Below are 25,206 nucleotides of genomic sequence, written 5' to 3'. Positions count from 1 at the left end.
TCCTTGCCAGAGAGCTTCTAGCTTGACCTGCAACAGAGAAGAGTAATAAAATAAATTTGCATTGCTGCTCATCTTGCTTTATTTCTTCTGACTCAAAAATTGAAGATTTAATCCTTGAGTTTACTTCACACCAGCCAAATTAACGGTAGTTAGGTTTTTTTCTCTCCACATTCCCTCTCTAAACTCCAACATGTTACTGAGACCTGTGATCCCTTTGCTTATCTACTGTTAAGTCTGTCAATTAAATCAGAGGTTCAGTTAAAAAGATACTTAATTTCATCTTTTGTATTCTGTGTCATATGCTTGCTCTGATTGCTCTCAGGTGCCTTGTGTCAGTAAGTAAAAAGCAGTTCCTACAGATCTCAGATGCATTAATGGAAGATGAATCTTCAAGGCTCTGTTTTTATTTAATTCAAGAAAACAAAAATCTGAAAAATGCTGAGTAGATTTTTACAAAAATAGATGGGGAAAGACAGGTCTTGGTTCACCTGAAAGAAGTAAAAGTATTTATTCTCTTCTAATGTTGTGATAGTCCGGAAGCTAATGCTATTATTTTGTCGACTCCCTTGCTGTACAGGGCAATGATCTCGGCTGACCTAAACCAGGATGGATATGAAGATCTGGTGGTTGGAGCACCAGGGTACAGCACGTTGGGCCATATTCAGATAGGACGGGTGTATGTGGTCTATGGCAATCAGTCAGGTTTGCCGCCAGAGGACATGGATCTAGATGAGAAAGCTGACCAAGTACTACAGGGTCATCAGGTGAGAGGTCAAGACAGGTAATTTTCACTTAAATTGTTTTGCCTGCAAATGTGGTAAATTTTGACTGAGCAACAGTATCATTAATATGTATGAAGATTATTCCTGAAATACCCCTCCTGGTAAAAAGATGTCATAAGCTTTTCAAGAAAAATAACTGTTATATAAGTCACAGGAACAATTAAAGCAATGGTGATCTGTAGGTTCACTTTTATTACTGTGCCAGATAAGTGGGTATTAGAACATAATTTGCTCTTGAATAAAATGGAGGTAGTGTCTCTGTAAGTTACAGTGTAGCTCATTTGGGTCCCTGCATTTATGAAAATATTGTGATTTTCCCTTCCTTTTTCATCTAAAGTTATTAATTCAATATAAGTTTCAATTCCTTTGAAGCTACATTTTTTCATTAATGGATAACTTCTCACAAAACCATTGTTTGTCTTTACTAAGAGTACATGTTATTTTAAGAAAGAGAAGACTACAATTTACCATGATGGTGACTGGCTTGTAACTGAGAAGCAGGATCGAATCATCTTTTTGAGTAATAAAGATGATCCTCTGTAGAAAATATCTTTATTCACAAAGAAGAGAGATGAGATACATTTCCTTTTAATCTGTTTCTGTGGTTGTAAACTGTGAAGTAACAGCTGCTGTCTTCTTATAGAGTGTTTTAGTGGTTCACAGCTATAATCCTGTTAACAGGAAAGATCATAAACTTAATACCAATGGTGCACTAGGCTCAGAAGAGGAAATGGCAAAGCAGCGCCATATTGTGTTCAGTTATCTTATATTTTAATAACTCCACATCCTCAAACAGAACAGTTGACTCTGAGTTAGTGTATTAGCATGACAGTTATTACTTGGGAGAATAGTGACGCGAAGAAAATCTTAAGAATTGTTGGGATAGATTTTTGTAATCTCTGTTTCCAGTTCTTCCCTGTGCTGTGATTGCAAATGTGCATTAGGTTTTGATGGTTTTGTCTTGAAAACATCTGTTATTTTCATGAGAGCAATCCCTCTTCTTTTAGCCTTCAGGAAGATTTGGTTCTGCCTTGGCAATCCTGGACTTCAATGAGGATGGGCTGCCAGATCTGGCAGTTGGAGCACCTTCTGTGGGATCTCAGTTTCTTACTTACAAAGTAAGCCACTCACATGGGTTTGTTGGGATTTTTTCCCTCCAAACAGAACATTTTTATTGATCCATATTTTTTTGAACAGGGAAACGAGAGAGAGAATTTCTGTTGTTGCTCAAGGTGACACTGTAATTTAAACACAAAGGTTTATAACCTTTGTGGGTATTTTGACTACAGCAATGACAGCTATCTGTATTTCTCTTGGCCTTTTTGCGCATTAGAAATCCAAATCAGATTGCAGCTATGCAGCACTGATGTGCTGGAAATGTAAGGAGCCATTCATGAAATACAAGTGTACCCTTTTTATTTAGGAACAGAGTGTCTGGAACGGACCTCATGGGTCAGTGAGCCTCGTCATCTGCTGTCACAGGCCAACAGATCATATCTAAAATGTGATAGGAACACAGACACACATGCTAAAATAATCAAGTTACAGAGGCTTAATGACTTGCAGCTTACTAGATAAGCCATGTAATGGTCCCTGAGTATTTTCAGCCCATGCAAACCGAGAGGCAAAATGTTTTCATTTAAACCATATCCATTAAGCTTAAAACTCTTCAGAATTTCAGATACTAAATTAGCTGCCTAAATAGTAATTTAAATGCTTTTATGTGTACCCACTAGCTTGGAAAATTGCATGGATCTGTTATGCCTGGCACTGTGTGCCATTGCCTTAAATAATAATTAACAAAATTTGAGCCACCTGAATGTGTGTATAACGAATGTAAATATACAGTATACTGTCCTTGCTCCTTGCCCATGATATGATGAAAATGTACTTCTCTGTACTTCTCTAGTTTGTTGCCTGGTTATAGCAGTACCCATAACAGCATGGGTGTTCTTAGGTTTGGGGTGGAAAAGTCAGCATTATGAGAAGGCTCTGATAGGAAAAATGCAGTTGTATTAGCCCTTGCAGAACTGTTTCACTCCTTGTGCTTTGTTTTGGATTTCATTCTTGGTGTTGACATGCAGATGCTCTCATGCTGTATTTGCTTTTCCTGCTGTTTAGGGTGCTGTGTATGTCTATTTTGGCACTGAAGGAAGAGGCTTGGCATCTCAACCAAACATTACCATAACTTGTCAGGTATATTGATCAGGCTAATACAGGGCTACACAAACAGGAGGTGAGATAAAGGGGAAATGGGCTTATGGGCTTAAAAAAAGAATGTTAAAATCAAGCTTCTAATGGCAAGGGAATTTAAACTGATGGGGACAGTGCAAGCAGGTGCTTGCCTAGGTTGGTTGTATGTGAGAAAGACATTTGTACTCCAGTGCAGGGGAGGCAGCAGGTGAACAGAAAGTGCATAGCCCTGCAAAAAACCCCAAAGAAAACAAAATTGAAGTCAGGGAGTGAGAGGGTAATTTGATCAGAAGCAAGGTTAGCTCTTTAGAAGTAAGTTGCTCTATTGTGTTACAGAATTGGTGGTTTTGGTTCCATTTCAGCCTCAAACTAACTGTTTATTTCAGTATTCCTACTGTAATCTTGGTTGGTCCCTCCTGGCAGCTGATGTTGATGAGGATGGAAATGCTGATCTGGTTGTGGGCTCTCCATATGCACCCGGTGGTGGGCAGCAGAGAGGATTTGTGGTTGCATTTTACTCTTATTTCAACAGGAGTGACCAAGGTAATATTTATTGAGTAAATTAACTCTTCCATATTTTATGGGACTGTTCATTTGTTCCTAATTAATCATAGAATAATTCAGGTTCAAAGGGATCTCAGGAGGTGTCTAGTCCAGCCTCCTACTCAGTAAGAGGACAGCAATAAAGCCAGACCAGATTGCTCAGGGGTTTATCGGGTCAGGTCTTAAAAACCTCCAATGACAGAGATTGCACAGCCACTCTGGGCAGCCGGTCCACTTCTTGGCTGTCCTCATAGGGAGAAAAATGTCTTGTTACAGCCAGTATGAACCTCTCTTTTTTCAGCTTATGCTCATTGTCTGTTGTCCTCCCACTATGCTTAGTGAAGTCAGAGGCACAGAAGGCATTGAGTACCTTGGTACACTGGGACAAGCCTGCCTCTATCTCCTTGTTAACCTCCTCATAGGTACAGGCAGGCTGCTGTTGGGTCCTCTCAAAACCTTCTTTTCTCCCGGCTGAATAAGTCCCAGTCCCTTAGTCTCGGCTGACAGCGCAAGTGCAGCAGCCCCCAACCATCTTGGGGGCCCTCCACTAAATTTGCTGCAGTTTATCAACATTTTTCCTGTTTTGTGAGGTCCAGATCTGAACAATGTATTATAGGTATGGTCTAGGGAGGAGTAAAGGGGGAACAATCACTTCTCTCAGTCTCTTTGCCATGCTTACATAGCCTGGGATGCTGTTGGCCGTCTCTGTTGTCAGAGCCTCATGCTCAGCTCTCTGCCCACCAGGATCTCCAGGGTCTTTTCCACATAGCTGCTCCCCAGCCAGTCTGTCCCCAGCCTGTATCGCTGGGAGCATCTCCTTTCCCAGGGGCAGGGCTTTGCATTTGTCCTCGCTGAATTTTGTGAGGTTCCTGTCAGCCTGTTCCTCCAGCCTGTCTGGGTCCCTCTGAATGGTAGCCCTGCCCTCAGGTGATAACCCCCCCCCCAATCTCCCGTCATCCGCCAACTTGATGAAAGAGCATGTTGTTGCCTTCTCCGAATCATTTATAGAAGTGTTTAACAGGATGAGTCTAAACATAGATCCCTGAAGGCACTCCACTTCTCAGAGGCACTAACCGCTGCCGTGCGAGGGTGATTGTCTCGCCAGGCTTTTCCCTTCTGGTTGTCCACCCATCCAGACTGCAGTGTCCCAGCTTGGATACAAGAACATTGTGGGACACAGTGTTGAAAGCCTTGCTAAAGCAATGGATTCAACTGTGTATCGGTGATGCCAGGGCAGACTCACTGGTCTTCCTTGGAAATTGGCAAGCGTACCTCAAAAGATGAATTTTTATCATTCTGTATCTTCCTTCATGTGGCTAAAGAGGAATGCTACAAGTGAATACAGCTAATGACTACAGGTGATGAGGACTGTTGTGAATGAGGGAGGAAAGGCCACCTATGGAGCTAAATAAAGTTAATAGGGGTTGGGCAGGATACACAGGTATTCAGAGCTTTGTCAGAATCATGTAATTGAGATTTCCAATGACACTTATTTTTTGTAGCTTATTCTACTTAATGTAGAATTAGAAACCGCAAGGAAAATGGGTTTCAAAACACTGCTGACTGACATTTTTGCAAAACCAAAACACAGAATGAATTAAAGCCAGAATTTGAAGCTCCCCCACCCACCAGCCTTGAAGAATTACAAGTTCTGATAAACAGTTTCAATGCTGTCCTATCCCTAAGAAGGAGTCACTAGCTTAGGGCAGGCTTGACCGATAGCTTTCATGTACTTTGTGTAGGCTATTGCAAGGATTTAGAAGCAGGCTATGTTGAATAAAGGCTTTCACCAGCCAGTATACTTGCAGACTGAGCAAGCGAAGTTAGTAATAACTGGTGTCATATCGTGGACGGTGTAACTTTGCGTATAGGAGCTTGTTGTCATAGGATTAATCAGTGGAATATTGCTAACAGATTTTTCTATGCCAGGGTACACCAAGATTTAATTCATATTTTTCTGGTCTGTCAGGACTTCTTTCAGTACAGGATGCCAACTGGATGGTGAAGGGGGAAGAAAACTACGCTTGGTTTGGATTTTCACTTGACAGCTGCCAGCTGGAGAATGTAACATTACTGCTGATTGGTAGCCCTACATGGAGGAGTTGTGCTGGGTGTGTTGTATATGACAGCTTGCTCTCCTCCATTCTGCCCTACTTCTACAATGTTTAAGATGTGTAATAGATTAGACTTCTAGCTTTTCAGGAAGTTTCCTCTTTGTCCTGCTTAGAATGTTTTTATTAAATTCGTATTTTTTTGCCTTCACCCTTCCTCAGGAAGAGAGGGGGTCTTTAGACCCTCTATAGAGAGGGTCTTTGTTATTTAGAAATATTTAATTTCTTGGGTTTTCTTAGGGAGGGGGAGAGGGGACACAAAAATGCTGGCAAGTAAGCATGCCTAAAATAATCCTATAGATAGCACGTTCTTTGAGATAGCATTTTTAAAGGCAAATCCAACACAAAAATGTATCAGGTGATTAAGAAGTAGATAAACCAAGTCTGTGCTTTAAATGTTGTGTAACTAGTTAGAACAAGCATGGGAATTACTAAAATAGATTTCTAGAATTTGGCAGCCACTGTTATTCCAAACTAAAAGGGGAAAATATTTTAAGAGGAGAAATCCTAGCTGAATGTACAAAAATACTTTGTTACATACAAATGTATTTTGCATTGTGATTCAAGCTGCGATCCCTTCTCATCGGATGTCAGACAGAGTGTTGGGAAGGTGTATGGGTATAACCCACCAAGCACGAAGCACTGGTTTGCAGTAACTGGAGTCAAGGTAGGGCTCCTTCTATAGAATCGGACCTTATGAATAATTTGAAGTAAAAAGTGACATTCTGTAGAAATGACATAGGTGTTTTAAAAACCTTACAGGCAATGGGCAGAACGGGTTTGTCTCTGGCCAGTGGTGTGATGTCTGTGGCTGGGATCACACGGAGAGTTTTGGTGGTGGGTGCACCTACTGCAGGTATGTCCTGAAAATTGGAAACCATTTCTGCTTTGGGGCGTTTGTTTCTGTATGACGAGAGGACAGATACAAAGTTAAAAGTTAGAAAAGGGACCTTTAAATTGCCATGCAATTTAAAAAAAAAATATTAAAAAAATAATATCACTGTAATCACCTAGAAGACCCTTACATATAGAGTCCTGTCTATTATGCCTCAACTTCAATGGTTTGTTTTCCTTCCTTAAAATTAGCTTAGCAGCATTACTACCTTGCATTATTTACGTAGCAGTGATTTGCTAGTAGACTGCATATTTCTTGGAACTAAAACAACACAGTAATTTGTCCTTACTCTGGCAGTAGGCAGTAAGGAATTCAGAAAGTCAAAACGTAGAACTCTTATCTTTAACTTGAATGCATTTTTCCCCTGGTACTGTTGCTAAGAGATTGTTTCTGTGCTAATTAGTGTTAATGCCATATAATGTTTGATCTTGTTTCATAAATTATATTAATTTTGTCCATATCACATAATGCCAGTATTACCTGCTGTCAACGTATTGCAAGTATTAAACCTGAATTCCTATGTCTGATGCTCAGCTTCTGTTCCTTCTTTTTTTTTCAGACAGCCTGTCCAGGATTTCATTTATATCCTCAGTGCTGCACCAAGCTGGACTGGCTCTGGTGTACGATCTGACAGACAGCACCGAGCCTTCTCTGCTCAGCACATTCAGTGGGGACAGGAGGTTTTCCCGCTTTGGAGGAGTTGTACGCTTAAGTGACCTGGATGACGATGGACTAGGTAAAGCTTGATGAATCTAGATCAGAGGTGAAATGTTTTACTTTTGGCAACAGGAAGGCTGGCCACCTACATATTCATGCAAGAGCTAAACAGTCTGCTTCCTCAGTTGACTCATACCAGTATTCCGTTGTGCCTTGTGGGGAGGCATCCCTAAAATCCCAAGCAACTCAGTCAGAAATTGAAACATTTTAACTGTCATCATTAATAGGAATCATGGCATCTAGAGGTATGTAAGTGCCAACTCTCTCGTGTTTTCGTTTAGCATTATTTCACTTCTGATGTGTTATGTCATCCTTGTAATATTTTCAGATGAAATGATTGTGACATCCCCACTGCGAACTAACAGTATCACCACAATACTGTTTGGTGGGGCAGCTGGCCGTGTTTACATTTACAACGGAAAGCAGGCATCCTCAGGGAATGTGACAGGCCACTGCAAATCATGGATATCTCCCTGTCCTGAGGACTGGGTAAGAAAACATAGAAGTGAAATCAGGACATGAGGTCATAATGACAGCTAATTAATTACATCCAGTACAAATATCTAGCACGTTCTAACTTGGTTTCAGAAAACAGGTGGTTTACTTCTGTTTCTGAATCTGCGTGATTTGGCTCCTCCTGTTTGTTCTTGAATTACTTTGCTGTTTAGGGGCCAGGGTTAATGCACTGGTCATCTACTCTCCTAGTGTGGTTTTCTCCACTAACTTTTTATTATCCCTTTTTTTTTCTTCTTCAGGCACAGTATGTCATGATTTCTCCTGAGGTAAGTAAGCAGAAAACAAACTGCTGAAAGAAACTAAAAAGTCCCAGTTTAAAAATACTAACAGCATTATAATAAGTAATACTATTTTACAGGAACTATCAAGATTTGGGAGTTCTGTTATCACTGTGAAATCTGAAAGAAAGGTGAGAAAAATTACTGTTGTCTGTTGCTCCATAACATCTTTCTACCTCACTTGCATATACTAGCCAACACCTCACATATGTATCTTACTCATTTGCAGAAGTCTTAAGTGCTTTACATAGTTAATTTTCATTTAAGTCACTCTCTGAACTGTTAATTAAAACCATTTTATAGGTGGATGAACTACAGAGTGGCCAGAATTTTGGCACCCGACACCTGAATTGAAAGAGATCACTTTAAACCAGCCTGAAATCTAAACTCTTGAGGAGTTTGCTGAAAGGTTACGTGGTAAATCAAGTGTAGGTGCCACCTGGCTTTACGGTTCATACCAACCTGTATGCAAAGTGGATGCTCAGCTATGGAGTAAACCAGACATCGAACCACCCCTCTCATTTAATATTTACAGGCTTGCTGTCCTAGCTATCACTTGCAGTGAACGCTGTTCATTTATCAAGTGTTTCCAAGCATAGAGACCCACTTCTTACTGGAATGATTTTGGATGTGTTTGTGTACCTGTTTCTTTGTTTCCCTCAGATGCCAGTTATTTTTACCCAAAGTCAATCCCTATGTTTGCGTGATGCACTGAGGAACCTTTTTTCCCAGCTCGAAGGTTACTTAGTGCTTGTTCAGCTCAAGGGATTCCAATGTTCTGCTTACTCTGACATAACCTGTGTGAGAACTGAGGTTCTCTGTGTGAGTACTGAGAAAGCCTCAGTACTAGGCTGAGGAGGTTTGACTTCTTGCTGTTAAAACATGCAATGGAGAAACAGCTGGAAATACAAATGCTTCTAAACTAGGTTAGGGTGCAGAATCCAACACCTGAAACACAGGCATTGCTGATGGTTTCTGGATGAGTGCAAGTGAGGCCGTTCTCCAAAGTGTGTTCCTTTGCTATGGCACCAATCCAGTCTACTCTCCAGCTTCATCTGTATTGATCTTACCCCTGAGAAACAGTTTACATTGGCAAGAGATTTGACTGCTCCCAGCTTCTTCCAGTTCCCCAAATGAAATAAAGTCTGTTTGCCATCTCATTTTGTTAAGCGCTATTCTGATGAGGTGGGTTGCTCTCATTTCTCCTCATCGCGTTTCTGTACGACACTAATGGTATGGACAAAATCTGGTTTCTGTTAGGGAAGCTTAAGGCAATCGTGCACCTGCAGTTGCATTTTGCTAACCCTTGTTCTGTGTCTCTGCAGAAAGAAGTTGTAGTGGCAGCAGAGAGGAGTTCGGCGAAAGCTCGACTTGGTGGAAGGCTTTTCATCTACTCACTCTAGAAGTTCACAGTAGCCTTTAAGACCAGAGCACAGCTGGTCTTTTAGTGAAGACTCTCTGTAGTATCTGTGATACTCTCCTTAACCCATACAAACCAACGGACCACATGACAGCAAACTTTTGATAGAGATGTCCCAGACTAGCTCGATAGGGTTCTACCTAGTTTTAAGTGAAGGGGAATATGAGCATTCATGCTGGTTTGACTTCCAACCCAACCAAAGCTATGTCAGTCATGTAAAAGCACAAATTAGTTCTGTTGTGAGCAGTAGCATCACTTAACCTAGAACAAGCAAGCTGGTCTGAAAAGCTTTTAGAGGCTGAAATGAGCAGAAAGCTAGATTTTGGTAGTAGTATTTGGCTATATAAGGGATGCTCAGTGGTCACCTTCTTTACTGGTCAGATTTGAGTATTTTCTTGACAATACCAGGAAGGACTAGCACATCACTTACAACTCCTTGTATACTGTGATACAGACAGGGATTCTAAGATATCAAAAGTTGCTGTCAAAATAACAAGCATGGAGGAAGGGCAACTCTAAGCCAAAGGTGGGTGCCAATCCAAAGGGCTGCCTCTGTCTCTAGCAAGTCTCAAGGCCCGCATTTGGGGTGTAGAACAGCTGGGATCTCCCAGGGAGAAAAGCGCGAGCAAGACTGATTAAGTTTTAGGAAATACTTCTGCTTTTGCACTTGTGGCTGAGACTACTCTGACACCCTTTCTTTGTGTTTTCATGTAAAATTCCATGACCATGGTAGCTTAGAATTATTAACAGTTTTTATTGTTATCAGTATTGTCTTCAACTAATTAACATAACTTTGTATGATGCAGGTTTAACAGTGTGCATCAATTATCTATTAAACAACTTGAGCAGCAAGATGTGATGCTATTATTACCATCACTAGTCCATAGACACGTCTATGTATTTTCTCTCTCTTGCCTCCTTCACAAACATAAAGCATTATTTTCACTTTAACTAACACAAGTCAGTGGAATAGCACAGAATTCTAAAGGTCACACTCCAATGACACGCCTCAACTTACCTTCTTAGGAATTGTCTCTCTCAGGGAGGTTGTTTAAAAAAAAAAAGTTTTAAATCTGAACTTTATGAAGGAAGTAACTGGATGAAACTGGGTACACAGTACCTACCTTACAGATCTGTTAACTGTGGTGTAAGGCAAAATGAGCAGTGTATTTATAAAGGCAGAATAAAAAGAGTTTTCCTTTTTAAATGAAAATTGATGAAACCAGTATGTTCTGTAGCAATTCCACTCTGAACATACAGCCTCCACTGGCTTTGTTTTTTTCTATGTACAATTTCAGAGTAATTTTACCACATGTGAATGCATTTTGATTACTGGAATTGTAAGAAAACCACAAAACATTTGTTTATGTCTGTGGAGAGAAAGGCACTCTTGTAAAAGATGTGTCTTTCTCCCAGTGCTTTTATTGTGCTTTAAGTCAGGAGGAAGAATCAACACAGTTCACAGAAGCCTCTCTGCACAAAAGACAGAGCTTGGAAAGCTTACGTGAAAGCTTTCCAAACAGCTGCACCAACACATTTCAGTCCTGGCCTAATGCAACTACAGCTTCGTTGAAAACATCAGCATCTATATCCCTTCACACCCTGGGCTTTCCTGGGGTTTGTGAGCTGTTGTTTTTTCCACTGGATTGCTCAGTTTAGAAGTTTTTTACATCTCTACCTGCTAAGCAAAAAGGCTGCAAAAAAATACAGCTAAAAAAACTCAAGAACATTACAAACCCCGTTAATTTTCTCACCTTCTCATGCCTTTTATAGATGAAGTCACATACAGAACAAGAACAACTGTTTGAAAATAATTACACACAACTGATTTTAACCAAATTAGGGTCACAGGCCTGCATAATTTTAATTTATGTACCTTTTTATTTCCACTTTTGACTCTTTAGTCCTGAGTAAAAATGTTCACAGCTACAGTTACTGTCTTTTCAATGCCTACTAGTACAGTGATTTACCCGGTGGCACCTAAGGAGCTACTCACTGTATGTTACAGAGAAGTTAAAAAACCCCAAACAAGAAACAGTTTGTGACCTGATTTAGAAGGATTTCATGCTCCCTCTAGAGACCAAGAGAAACCAGTGGAGAACTACACCCTCAGAGTTCAGAGACAAGTCCTAAGAAAAAACATAAATAGCAGGCATAAGAATTTTTCCTCCCTCCTTCAATCCATCACAGGACATCAGGCTTCCACACCCTTTACTAACCCAGCTACTTAACTGTGGTGCAGGCTAGTCCGTGCTTTGTCTTGTCTTCTTGGAGTGAAAAGAGAGAAAGCAGAGCCCAGCTTAAGGGAAACCAACAACTGGTCTGTTGATTTTTACCAGCATTTGAATCAGGCCTTATGACAACATGAGGAGTTGTTAAACTGCAGCTGTATCAATGTGTGTTCAAAGAGTGGCAGATAGCAAGCACAACTGTGCATTGCCAATAGGTCTGCTTTCCCTGTTACTAAAACTGCAAACATTTTGGGCCTAAATTAATTGTTAAGAAACACCCAAGATAAGTAGCTACATTTCAAAACCTGTTACTGCTCGCTTAAAATAAGGGAAACTACGATTTCTGGTTACTGCCAGTTTAGAGGTGATGGATGCTTCAGAAGAGATGCAGGTATGCTTTTGCTTTGGAAAATCTGTTCTCTGCAATTAAATAGGCCCTTAAAAAAATCCATTAAAAAGGCCACTTTGGGGTGGATTTTTCTTTGACATTTGAAGTCAGATTCCTAAATCTGCAGCTCAGAACCAGAATTATTGATGAATGTTGACTGCTGTCACCCTTTAAGCTGAAAATACTGTTCTCTTTAAGAAAGGCCATTATGCAAAGAGTATTTGACAAAAACACTTAAAATAAGAATGCCCCAAAAATAAGTACATGTATGTGATACCAAAAACTAATGGAACATACGTGGGATGGAGGTGAGACTACGCTCGAAAGCACGTGTTTTCCCTTGCGTTCCTCTCCTCTTGTGTGTGAGCACTGAAATCTCACTATAGGTTTTTGGCACAAAATATACATTAAATAAGCAAGTTTAGAAATTCTTGCAGTTTTCAGTAAGGAAGAACAAATGCAAGGAAAGTGTCCAAAGTGCACCCTGTAACATTAAGAGTCTCTTCATTCCTGCTGTTCCTATTGGTTTGTTAATGTGCTTCTGCTCAGCCCAAATGTTTCTGCTTTAAGGTTGTTCTTTATCTCCACTCTTCCAGCTGCTGGTTGGGATTTTTTCAAAACTGCAGGAACCTAGGCAAGATACAAAATAGCCTGTCATTACGTTAGAAGCTGCTCTATATGCAGCAGAAGGAAATAAAGCTTCACAGAGGCCTGAACCCTGATTTTTCTCCTCTTATTTTTAGAACAGACTCTGGCTTCTCCCTCCCCAATCCTTCCATCTGCCTCTTAATGGCAAGGGAGGGGAGGGAAGAAGGGGAGTTTATCTGGGTCTGACTTTCTTTTGCCACTTGTGGCAACTTAACTTTTGAATCCACTGCTACCTCCCTGTTACAAGTACTGGAGTGCAAAATAAAGGGAGACGAGACAGTCCCACAAGCTTTGGCAGGGAAGCGTAGTCAACGGGGAAAATGACGCACACAAAACCTTGCTAATCTGAGGACGGTCTCCTTGGAACTCTTCACGCAGCTTAGTACAATAGGACTCTCTGATGCCATCAGCATGGATGGCAAAGATAGCTGGTGTGCACATGAGGAGCTATTACAAACTTCGGATTGGGAGTCAGCACATCACAACCATGGCATTGTTCTCCAGAGAAATGTTATAGCCAGTACCTGTCCTCATCGTCCTTTTATCTTTACCTTCTCTTTTACAAGGCAGGGCCTACAGATCCAGAGTATGTGGGTGGGAGGAGGACGGCAGCAGCCATTATGTCCCTCACTATGAACAGACTGCTGCAGCAGCTGAGAAGGCAAATTAGGGCTGCTTCTATCACTAGCCTCAGCTTCTCTTGGGCTGCCAGGTGAAAGTAAATACAGTATGTCTCAAAGAACAGCCTGCAGCTTCACTTCTGGCAACAGTGAGCGGTATCTTACTGCTCAAGTGTATCTCTGCCAGTGCTGGGGCTTCCCACCTCATTCAGTCCAGCTAGGGAGAACCTTTTCCTTTGTCAAGGAGCAGACACTGAGCTGAATTCCCCCGTGCTCTGTGGCCCACCCCTCTACAACAGAGCTTATTTCCCACTTCAGAAGCGGACTGTACATGCAGTCTGAAGCAGAAACCCTAGCCAGCCATACGTACGTGCGGAGGCAGCGGAGGTTCTAGGTGCCGTCCAAGGAAGGAAAGCAAGCGCCGCCATATCAGACCACTTCCCAGAAACATAATTCCTGTCACCAGCCAAAATATTCTGGGGTCCTACCGACAGAACATTCCCATTAGTCATGCAACTCTCTCTTCAGAAAAGGGATTATCCAAAGATAATCCCTCACTCTCCAGCAGTGTTCTCCTCCTTTACGGGAGGAAGTGGTAAACTCTCTACCATCAACAGCCAAGCCCCACCTTGGGAAAAGGGCCGTTTCATAGGAAAGCATTTTATTTAGGAATCGCCCTAGTGTATTCTGTTACTGTCCCGTGCAGTTTTCCTTCCTTCATTGGGAAGTTTGAAAATTCAGCCCTTCTATTTAATGGATTTGGAAAGGGAGAAGTCTTTGCTTTTTTTGTTTTAAAGACAGCTGGTGCAACTGTAAATTTGTACACACACACACACACACTACCAGTCTAGGTATAAACATGTAATTGACAGTAGAGTATTTCCTCTGGTGTGCTGGAAATGCCCTGGCTGCTTGCCAGATACCCTTGTATCTGGAAGACAAAGCTCATCTTTTCAGAAGAATAGAAGATCATTAAAGAAACCTTAATACTGCTTTAGAGTCAGTCCTCATACAACCATAAATTTGTCTTCCTGTTTCTTTTCCATGGACGTTACATAGAAAAAAAGGCTGCAATACTGTGCAGTTAGCCATACGGTAATTTGCTTACAAAAAAGTGACTGCATGAACACATGAATCACTGGACTAAATTATGTTCAGATGCTAATATAAATCTGGAGCTTTACCTATGGGAAGAATGAAGTAGTACCAAATATGAAATGCACTGTAAGAGTAGGAGCCATGTTTTAGGTCACTGATAAAAGCACCACTTGTTCCTTACCTCTTCAAGGGATGACTCCAAGTTCATACCAAACGCAACACCTATGAGTCCAAAGAGAGACAGAGAGAAAGTCCCCATAGTCAGCTGCAAGTTCAGTCTCATCATCACATTACGGTGGCTAAAGAAGGGAGAAACATCTGTAAGGGGAACCCAAAAATTGATTTGCTGCCTAAATTCTCCAATTCCATACAGCATGCACTAAAACCAAATAGTAAAAGAGAGGAAGTCATGCTGGAATTAGGCAACCCAGTAACAAAGCTCATGAACAACATGAACACAGCAATGAACAACAGTGTAAAGAGGCTATCATTTTGAAATTGCTGCATCAGGATACCTCTAAGGTAGCAGGTTCTGCTTAATCATCATCAGACTTTCCAGCATCGCTCACTTCTTAGAGGTGTACATACACAAAGTAAATTCCAAGGAAATTTGTGTTCTCTCACCACTAACTGGCTAGAATTTATATGTCCGTATTCACAAGAAACAAAAATTTACTGTTACCTTACAAATTAATATGCTTACAAAGAAGTAGAGTCAGTAAATGCTGCAGACTATAAACTTTAGCCTGTTTTGGAGAATTCCATATTCAGGTCTTCCCCAAAAGGATTTCTGTGGTTTCCTGATGCAGCATCCACCAATTGCTTCTACAAATAACTTCCCAGTAAAGAAGGGAAAGCATATTAAACCCTGACCTCAAAGACAGAGTAGCACGTGCTTGCAAATGCAAGCTGCAATTATTTTTCAGTAAGAAAGCTAACCAGTACTGAAAACTGTAGCATACAAAGAGAGAGAAAATACTCACTCCAAAGTTAATCATTCTTCTATCACTCCATAGAGTGATAATGCAACTTGCACTGAACACCCGAGTAGTCTAGCCAGACCCTTGAATAATTCAGTTTTGCTGAATTAAGCGTAAACTTTCCTGAGAATTTTATCTTGCCCCTAAATTTGCAGACCTTTCCTTTAGTGAGTAGCTCCCCAGAAGGATCTAGGAGAAGCTTGGTTTCTTCTGCTAGGGAAAACTGATGCCTAGCTAGAGAGGTTTTTACATATACTAATTAGGTTGTCTTGTTGCTTTACTTTATTCAGTTCACTGATAAGAAAAGCACGATGCAGCTTCTTGTGCTGTGACTGCAAAGTCCATTCAAACCCTCACAAAGATGGAAGTCCCCAAGTTTCCTTGTAGGCAGATTTGAGAAAGACTAGGCAGCATTAAATTCTGCTCAGCTTTTGGCAGCCCAACAGATAGGATAGCTAACCTGTCCAGGTTGATAAAGATTATGCTTTCCGAGTCGTCAATCAATACTCTGAGTTCACGAGCTTCATTTGCAAGATCTTCTGCTTGTCTGTAATAGTTCTCCAGCAGCAGCTCCATTTCCTCTGCATGGTCAATCCCAGATGTACTCTCCTCACTGTGAGCAACAATTTGTATTTTTCCAGTTAGCTACATGTTGTATAGAAGAGTATTGTTGATGTGTTAAGACAAGGCACGTAAGAGTTGTGGGGAACAGCCAACAAGAGTGCTGTTAGACACTAGATCTCAAAATCTAATCTTTTCAGTGAGGAACTTCCAACAATACCAATAGCTTAAAATAAAAGGTGTATTTTTATATCTATCAGCTGATCAGCATAGGCTGTCAATTATTCTGAGTAGAGCAGTTAGCGTTTGAGGCATGCACAACACCACAAATCTTACTTTTTCAGATATTAAAAATTTATAAAGTTACATAAATTTTATATTATTTATAAAGTTTATAGTACTATAAATGTTTATATTAAGTTATTATACAGTGCTGACAATTTTGAAAGGAGATGCTTAATTTCTTGCTGCCCTCAAGTGGTGGAAGCTGGTAACAGTGCAGTCAAAAACTCCCAAGAATAAAACATAACCAAAAGTCAACACACAAACAATTACATGGTGAGGGAGATGTTTTAGGTGTGTATTAAAATAGTTCAATTGTAAGGTGTTTCAGCTATACACAGTAATTACTTCAAAACGTTTTGGGACCATGAAGCAGCCAAAGAGTGAGCATCAAATGGAAGAAGCTGCTCTCCTAAGTGAAGTCTGTCTTCATCTTACTTCATGGTCCGATGGCTGGCGCAGCAGCATTCTCTGAAACAGGTATGTATGTTTCTGATGGTGTACTGGATTGTTCACTGCGCAGATGAAAGCTGAGGCACTCGAGATCCACAAGAGCTTGGAAACTAGCAGCAAAGCCAGGAAGATTCTTCCATCATTTTTTCTTTTGTGTATGACCTGATTTCTCTACAGAGACTGAACTTTTCAAAGAATCTCCTCCTGGCGTCACTGACTGTTAAAAGAACCTCTCCGAAACGGTTTTGCAAGAAAATAAGTGATATGTCTTAAGAATCATCCCATGTAAGCTCCCTGAGGACCTTTAACAGAGCCGCTAGTTTCTCTCTTATGGGGCAGAAACTTTGAGTTAGCCAGGCTGTTTTTAAAGCCCTTCAGACCTTGAGGTTTTTACTGCATGCAGATGAGGAGTTGCAGGCTTGAAAGCCTTAGAGCACTATCTGCTGCATTATGGATTCAGCTCAAGGTCTTATTTGATGAGTATCTTTATATCAGCTCCTCCGTGGATATACAAAGGGAAACAACAGGCATACAGACTTGAAAACAACTGCCACCTGATTTGCTTTCATTAACTAGACTCCATTTGTCTCACTAGTCTTCGAGAGTCTGCCATCCCTTCGCACAAATATATGATGTCTGCCTCGTCCTTCTACACTCAGCTCACCATTCCTGATGCAAATGACCTCTGATGGTACCTATATGCCTAACTGGGTTCCTCCACACCTTCTCAGGCTTCTTGAGTCGATCAAATACCACACATCACCTGCATCAATCCTGGAGCCAAAAGAGCTGTTCCCCACACTGCCAGCCTGCCTGCTGTCATGGCTAGCGTTTCCTGGTGTGCCTCGTGCACGGGCTGCCTCGCTGCATCCTGCAGCACGGCTCTAGCACCCTTTACCCAACCTCCCACCACCTCTCCTACCCTTCTGAAAGAAGGGATGACTTCAGGTTTCTCCTGACATGAGAGTGTAAGCTGACCTTGGTACCTTTCCTAGGTGTTCCCTACACATTGTCCACCATGAGGCAAGAAGAGATTTGCCAGCAGCTTGTGCTCAGTCCAAAGAAAGGTTGTGAGCAAAACCAGGATGAAGACCAGGTGCTGGCTCAGGAGCAGCCTGGAATTCAGAGCCCTCCCGATACTGCTCCGGCAGATGCAGTAGAAATGCAAACCGCGTCCCACTTCTGGAATACTGTGTTTCTGCTGCACATTTAGACTAAGTTCTGCAGGGCAAGGAACTATCTCCCGATTTCAAATCCATGCTACTGTGTGAATAGTAATAATATCCACATTTAATGTGGTTAGGCAAAAGTATTCTTCAGCAACTTTGCAAAGGACCCTGAAAGGTAGTTTCTGTTATCTGCTTAAACATAAAACATGTCTGTATACCCAAGATTTAAATACAGTTCAGCCCAGAACATATTGGGATCTCATATACATTATATTTTTGCTTTTTAGTTTTTGTTAAAGCAGGCGATGCTGCTGCTGCTGTGTGCCATCTTTCACCAGAATTTGAGAGTGCAATAGGACTATTTCTGGATGTACATTTTTCCTGAAATGCTGCTCTTCAGATGCACAACCAGAATGCTCCAGGGCCTCTTTCCTTCAGGTTCTGCTGCTGAGCAAAAAGCTAGAAGCAAAGTATTTAGAACAGTTCTAACAAAGTAAGTGTGGTGTCTGACCTATTCAAGACAAGCTTTAAAACCTGCCTCTTTGGTTCTTTTCATGAAAATGAGGAAAATTCTCCCAATAACATTGGCTTTTTCTCCTCCTGCCATCCTGTTCCCATCCCATTACATACTAGATGAGCTGACCTGTTATGCCAAGAAGTATTTGAAACTGCTTAGTGTGACTAGTGCTAATGGAGTCCCTCTCCAAAATGGCAAATACAATGATTTCTGAAGTGGCAAGCATTAGGGCTTTAAAAAATTAGAAAGTCATGTTCCTTCAATTTTTTTTGGCAGGAAACACCCAGTTTAGTGTTCAAGTTCTCCTCAGAAAAAACACACTGTTAAAAAAGTATGTGGTTTCAAAACATACATACAATACTCGTGGATCAGTCCATTTAGATAGACAGAGCTCTTCTATTAATTCTTCTTCATCTAAGATCTCCAGAATTGTTTCTTTGAAAACTTTAAGATCTGTTTCCAGTTCTGACAAGCTGAAGAAAGAACAGGCAAAAGGTCAAGTAATCCCCACTGGCACCAGTGCACAAAGGTAATCTCTAAATAAGTTTGCCAGCCAGCACCCTCACCAGACAGAGAGGCCAGGGAAGACTTCCTTGCCAGGTTCTACGAGCTCCTTCAAAAAATTCCCTACAGGCCACACACTTAGCAGTGGCAGTGATCTCCCTGGGGACCAGCGAGCTACAGACACACACTAAAAGGGATTCAGATGTGTTTTCTGGATATATTTGCAAGTCAGAAAAAAATAGCACTCTGTGAGCACGTAGCGAGCGCATATTTGCAGTCGTATTGGAGAGCCTAATACATGAAGTTACCAATGTATTAGTACCAGTAACCTTAAAGCATAGATCCAAAGGCTAATCTTGTTTTACATTATGGGGAACATTTCATGATGTTATTTTGTTCTCTTAGGTATTATTTTGTTCTGTCAGATGCTATTTAAGAAGCTCGACTGTATTTCTGACAACTCGGAATACATTTCTCTTTTTCTGTTTTTCCCCATATCACTAGGTATTTCATATACCAAATTTTACATTTACAAGTAAGATGCACAACCCAGCATTCTAGGAAATTAATATTAGATACTTTTTTTTTTTTAACATTTCATTGCACAATTTTCTATGGTCATCTTCTAGTCTCTTGACGGCTTACTCTTATTTACCTCTTGCCATTTTGCAGGAGAATGTGTAGTTTACTCCTATCCACAGACAAAAGCTTGGGGTCCACTAGAGCTTCCAGTGTCTCAAGGATCTGAGGCTGCAAAGTGTTAAGTCTCCCTTGCAGTTTGCTGATCTAGATAACAACATGATCCTTCATAAGAATTAAAGCAATCCCTTTAGAATGACTTGGGCAACTGACTTCTGTCTCTGAACACAGAATTCACAGTTAATAGGCAGTTAACGCAATCTGCTTTCCAATGCCTTGGAAACACTTGCTACAGGGATATCACTTACAAGATAAAGGCAGTGCAAAATACAGTATTTTATAAAAGTGATTTGCACTGAATTGAAACCCAGTGACAACCACACCAATAAGGCTGATAAGCTAAAACACTCTTTGTCTAGAAATGTCGTATTAGCATTAGAAAGCTAGCATTAGCAAGATTTTTAAGGATAGCTAGAAATCATTATCTGATTCCTGCTCAAGAGGCCAAAAACCTCAGCGCTGTTGTGCGAGTTCCATTTCAGCTATAGTATGTCTCTAGAAAGGTACTCTGACTTGTTTTTTAATTGTCCAAATGATGGTGAAGCCATCGCATCCAAGCAGCACTTTCTTGGGAAGGGAATGGAAACACACATACACACAAAACCGTAAGAACTAAAGCGATGAAAGCTAAAACCAAAAAAAGAGCTCCTACAATAAGCGCAGAATACGTATACAAATGTGCATGTATAAATATTAGCACAAGAATAAAATCATACTGTCCTTTCTGTGAAGCAAAAACTTCCAAAACAATTTAAATAAAAATGAGACAGCTCACCCGGTACTGCAGGATTGCTTCTATGGCTCGGAATTCAAAGGGCAGGGAATATGTAACTAGTTGACCTTCCCCAGCCAGCTGAGATACTAGTTCATTGAAGAGCCAGTGTTCCAGATTTAAATTACGATAATCTAGTATCAGAAGAAACTCTGGTGTTATGACAGCCTTCAAGAACTGAAAAAGACAGTACATGTAGGAGTCTGAATAAAAACTCTCTGAAGATTTCTCATAACTGTAGGGCATTTGATAATTTAGGCTTTCATAAAGCCACTCTTCAAATGTCTTTTCAGGCAGGAAAATAACAGAATCTCATGCTAGCTGCAAACTAGTGAACCCCATGGTTCAGACACAGCACTGTGCTAGTGGTGGTATGACTGAGAAGAGGCTCCTCGTAAGCCTTTACTTCTATAACGATGTCAGTAATGTTTCTCCTGTGCTCAACTGGAAAAATGGTCATTAATACATACTGTTGGTAAACCCGTACCTCTCGATTGCTCGGTAGAGCCCCAAAGATACATTTACTGCTGAACTGGATGTCATAGAAAGCTGGTATTAAAAGAACCATGCAAGAAAGTGCAAGGATAAGACACAGTTCAAGTTTACACTCAGCTATAGGGAAACCATTACCTCCATTCTCATGATGATCCTGTTGTTCCTAGTTGCAATGCTCATTAGGTGTTGAAATCTTAGATCTCGAGCTTGAAGACCCAATTCCTGGTACAATTCCGTTTTCTTCTTTTCTATCATAAAAATATTTTTAGATTCAGACATTTAGGGGACAAGCATACACGTTCTCAAATTACATTTTAGCATGTTACTATGTCCAGCAAAACAAACAAAAAAAGCTGCGCTATCTTTAAAACAGTTTTCCTCCCATTGATCCCTCAATGTAATTTATTTTTTGCAAAATTTAGAAGACTGTGTCTTGAGTGGAAAGAGAAAAATTCTAGATATAAGTGAAAAAGTTGGCCATGACAATTAATTTCATGTCAGGAACCAAGTGACTCATTTGAGAAACCACATGTAATCCTACAGGAAGGGAAATACAAGGCAGGGGAAGTAGCATGCTGGTTGAAAAAGGAAAAGACAAAGTAAAAATGACCTTCCTGTGGTATAAGTTATTTTCAAAATATTACTTTAAAATACACAAAAATTGTAACAATAAAGATGATATGAAGACCCATAGAAGGCAGCAAAACAGAGGAAATGTTACAACATCCCAAATAAACACAGTGAAGTATCCCAAATATAATTTTCTACCCCATGTAGATTCCCAGTTGGGCTTTTCTGTATTGGACAAGAAAAAAAAAGACAAACAAGCAAGCAACAAACGAACAAAACTAAAATGGAAGCTCACCAAAATAGGTGGTATTTCCGTCTTTGTCAACCTTCATCTAAAGGAGTGGAAAAAAAATATGTATTTGTTTCACAGAACTACTATAAAACAAGAAATCAATTTCCAAAATTGTTGGTACTTGCCTAGAAGTCAAATGGAAAATATGTTATGAAGAAAAAGCAACTCTTTATGCCCTCTCTTCACAGTTCATCCCAATTAAGAAAAACATTGCACCAAATTGCCATATATTTCAGTGTTCGTATAGACACCAAACAAAACCAGTGTCATCTGCACGACCATGTTCCTATGTAAACCTTGGGAAGGAGGCGAGTTACAGAGGATCAGACATAGAATAGAACAGAACAGAATAGACTAGAACAGAACATTTCAGTTGGAAGGGACCTACAATGACCATTGAGTCCCACTACCTGACCACTTCAGGGCTGACCAAAAGCTAACGTATGTTATTAAGGACATTGTCCAAATGCCTCTTCAACACTGTCTGGCATGGGGCATCGCCCACCTCTCTAGCAAGCCTGTTCCACGGTTTGAGCACCCTCTCGGTAAAGGAACGCTTCTGAATGCCCAGCCTAAGCCTCCTCTGGCACAGCTTTGAACCATTCCCATGCGTCCTATCACTGGATACCAGGGAGAAGAAATCAGCAGGGCATCCTACATTTTGGACTACAAATTTCACTATCTCCTCTGGCGCAATCTGAAAAAATGTACAAGTAAAATTTAAAGAGTACTAGAAATTGGGTAGTTAGTCCTCGTGCCCACATCAATTATTGCATTAACATGCTGTTCGGCTAGTAACCTGCATCTAAATCCATCTTGTCTTAGCACTTGTCATTCAGATTATTCACTTAACACTTGTATCTCCCAGTAAAATTATTTTATTGGAAAAACTGCAGTGTCTGGTTTCATCAGAAAGTCTGCTGTTTGCTCATGAACTATGTAGCTTAATTCCGTACTACTGGCTTTAAAAATACCTTTCCGTGAATTAAACATACCTAAGCGTACATTCCAGCGGAGCTGCAACAGGGGTTCCATGGCCACAAGGACCCAGCTGCACGCACCTTGTTGTGGAATGACTGCTTTTCGTTCTCAGCACAGAGACCTCACCTTCCCTCACGTGCACTAATAATGTCAATCAAGCTGCTCGCAAATGGCTTCCAGACTCATTTTAAAAAAGACTATACAGAGAGCTTGTTTTTCGCCAAATCTTACATTTCCTTGGAATTGCAGCTACCAAGACACAGGAATAATATTTCTAGAAGGCATCAGCAAGCCCTGACAAGCTTAACAAGAAACCTTCTGACTGCAGCACTTCCAAGAGTTCACCGGCCTTCACAATTAAATCAAGAGAACTTCCAGCAGGTGGTGGATCTTAGAAAAACACCCTGATGAACGCTGCGTACCATAACTGGTCCTCAAGTCAGAATACCTTAAACCACCGACTTAGAACTAGGGATGTTCTTGGAGAGACGAATCCATCTGCTCTTATGATGCTTTAAGAAAAAAAAAAAACCAACAAAAAAGGAAGAGCACCGTCGCCTAGCACAAGCTGCCCTCGTTGCTGGCAAGGCCTGCACAGACTCACCACTGCAAAAACAGGAGACACGCTAGCGAGGGTGGCTTGGGAGGCCTCCGTTGTGGCACACCGGTAGAGTTTACCTGAAGAGAGACAAGGCGGTTTTACTTCCAGCAGGCCGCTCTTCCCCTGGAATTACTCGGTGCCCCGCTATCGGCCACCTACAGGAGGGGCCGGCACGGAAACGAAGCGGCACGGGCGAGGAGAAGGCCCCTCCGACCCGCACACCGCCGCTTCGCTCTCGCCGTCCCCCGGGCCGGGCTGTCCCCGCCCGCCGGCCCCTCACGGCCAGGGCGCGGGCCCGGCGGGGCCTAAACCGAACAGGGCCCGCCCGGCGCCGAAGCCCCCGGCCCCGGCTTCTTACCCGCCCGGCGCAGCCCGCGGGCGCACGGCGGCCCCGGCCCCGGCGGCAGCCCCAGAGCTGCCCGCAGGCGGGACCCGCCGCCCGCCCAGCCGCGGGGGCGGCCCAAGGCGCGGCCGAGCAGCCCGGCGACCAGCATAGGCGCGGAGGCCCCGCTCAGCGCAGCGAAGCGCCCGGCTCCTCACCGCGCAGCCGCGGCGGGGGAGGAGGAGGAGGAGGAGGAGCCCCGGCGGCTGAGGGGGTTCCCCCGGCCCTGGGAGCCGCAGCTCGGCCGCCCCGGAGCCGCTCCGGCCTCCAGAAGCGTTCCGTCAGGCGCTTACACCGGGATTTGCCCTCCCGCCGCCTTCGGCCGCTCGGTGGAGATGGTCGCTTTTAAAAGGCGGGGTTTTCCCAAACGTGGAACAATCCTGGTCCCGGTAAGGGTCTTCCACTTAAATCTCCTTGCGCCTAAAATAGAGAGACAAGCTGGCTGGTTGAGATTTAAAGGTTCAGTGAGTAACGCACCAGCTTCCGCTGTCACGTATTATTTTTAAACCGCAGCTTTCACACGCAAAAGGATAATGCAGGTAGTGATAGCGTATTTCCATACATTCTGTATGGTACGTCTAAATATTTTGATGGTTTTAATATTTTGTACCAGCTGTGGAAACTGGTTTGCTGCTAGGTGACAAAAGTGAGATTTGGTAAATAATTATTAGAAATCTTATACTGACATTATGATTGAAACAATAGACAAAAGTATAGCCAAGCAATTAACTAGTAGAGGTAATTACTCAGAAGTTTTGCAGTTCTTTGCTCTTATGACTAGATGTTCCTGTACGCTAGATGAGAACAATGTTGAAACTGACCACATGTGACTGAAGCTGCGTTAAGCTTCAAGATCAAAGAACAAGGACAAGAATAAAGACTTCAAGGACAGCCAGCAAGAACTTCAATGGGTCGGTGGTCACAAAAGCAGCCCTTCGACTCACATGGATCCTTCATTGCGCATGATCAGATGTAGGCAGTACTAAGATAAGCAGTTGCAATGATTTTTATGTATATGTATACTAATCTGATTAATATGCAATTAGTTATTCTATATAACCTGTTAGTGCTAAAGCTGTGGTATGCACGCTAGGTGGAACTATTCCCCGTGCATCCAGCGCTGCAATAAAGAATGCCTGCTTTCTAAAACTCCAAAACGAGTCTTAGACAGTTTCTTCGACCAGCTTTTTCAGTATCAGTAGTAGGAGCGTCCTTCCTTGGGCTGCTTCTGCTGAAGTGCGTATGCAGGCGTGAAGGCAAGGCCCGTGCTGAAAGCCCTCCAGCAGGACGTATTGTCAGAATGTACTTACAGCACTCGTGACTACTTCGTGGGGAAATAAAAAAAGCGATGGTGCTGCTAATGAAAGGATTCGTACAGCGTGGCCGCCCCAGCTGGAGTGCGCAAATCGAAATGCTGTCCTGAACACGGGTCTGAGTTTTGATGACGAGGGCATAGTGGCCAAATTCTGCTCTCGGCCGGGCTGTCGGTGAAAGGGAAGTCACCCGAG

The 25,206-nt window shown here is 41.9% G+C and overlaps 2 protein-coding genes across 3 annotated transcripts in view; one reads left to right on the top strand and one right to left on the bottom strand.

Annotated features, from left to right (window-relative positions):
- The window catches only part of GPLD1 (glycosylphosphatidylinositol specific phospholipase D1), a 31,929-nt gene extending 21,622 nt beyond the window's left edge, over positions 1-10,307 (top strand). For both annotated transcript variants that reach the window (XM_069809216.1, XM_069809217.1), the window contains 12 exons: positions 578-764; positions 1,790-1,900; positions 2,904-2,978; positions 3,362-3,518; positions 5,488-5,629; positions 6,197-6,296; positions 6,392-6,485; positions 7,084-7,260; positions 7,570-7,730; positions 7,997-8,023; positions 8,116-8,166; positions 9,361-10,307. In XM_069809216.1, the coding sequence (XP_069665317.1) occupies positions 578-764; positions 1,790-1,900; positions 2,904-2,978; positions 3,362-3,518; positions 5,488-5,629; positions 6,197-6,296; positions 6,392-6,485; positions 7,084-7,260; positions 7,570-7,730; positions 7,997-8,023; positions 8,116-8,166; positions 9,361-9,438 (1,360 nt within the window). In that variant the 3' untranslated portion in view covers positions 9,439-10,307. The remainder of the gene's footprint in view (positions 1-577; positions 765-1,789; positions 1,901-2,903; positions 2,979-3,361; positions 3,519-5,487; positions 5,630-6,196; positions 6,297-6,391; positions 6,486-7,083; positions 7,261-7,569; positions 7,731-7,996; positions 8,024-8,115; positions 8,167-9,360) is intronic.
- Positions 10,190-23,866, bottom strand: MRS2 (magnesium transporter MRS2). Its single transcript, XM_069809220.1, has 11 exons — positions 23,675-23,866; positions 23,320-23,393; positions 21,738-21,774; positions 21,008-21,120; positions 20,381-20,554; positions 19,562-19,692; positions 18,759-18,875; positions 15,881-16,033; positions 14,622-14,739; positions 13,713-13,826; positions 10,190-12,704 (listed from the first exon to the last, which is right to left on the bottom strand). Exons 1-11 carry the CDS (start codon positions 23,808-23,810, stop codon positions 12,594-12,596), a joined length of 1,278 nt encoding a protein of 425 aa, XP_069665321.1. The 5' UTR covers positions 23,811-23,866; the 3' UTR covers positions 10,190-12,593.
- Between the last annotated feature and the right edge of the window lie 1,340 nt (positions 23,867-25,206).

Source organism: Haliaeetus albicilla, chromosome 21 (assembly GCF_947461875.1).
Source record: "Haliaeetus albicilla chromosome 21, bHalAlb1.1, whole genome shotgun sequence".
NCBI classification, from domain to species: Eukaryota; Metazoa; Chordata; class Aves; order Accipitriformes; family Accipitridae; genus Haliaeetus; species Haliaeetus albicilla.
Note: the sequence above shows the minus strand (reverse complement) of the source record. Positions and strands in the feature narration are given on the sequence as shown.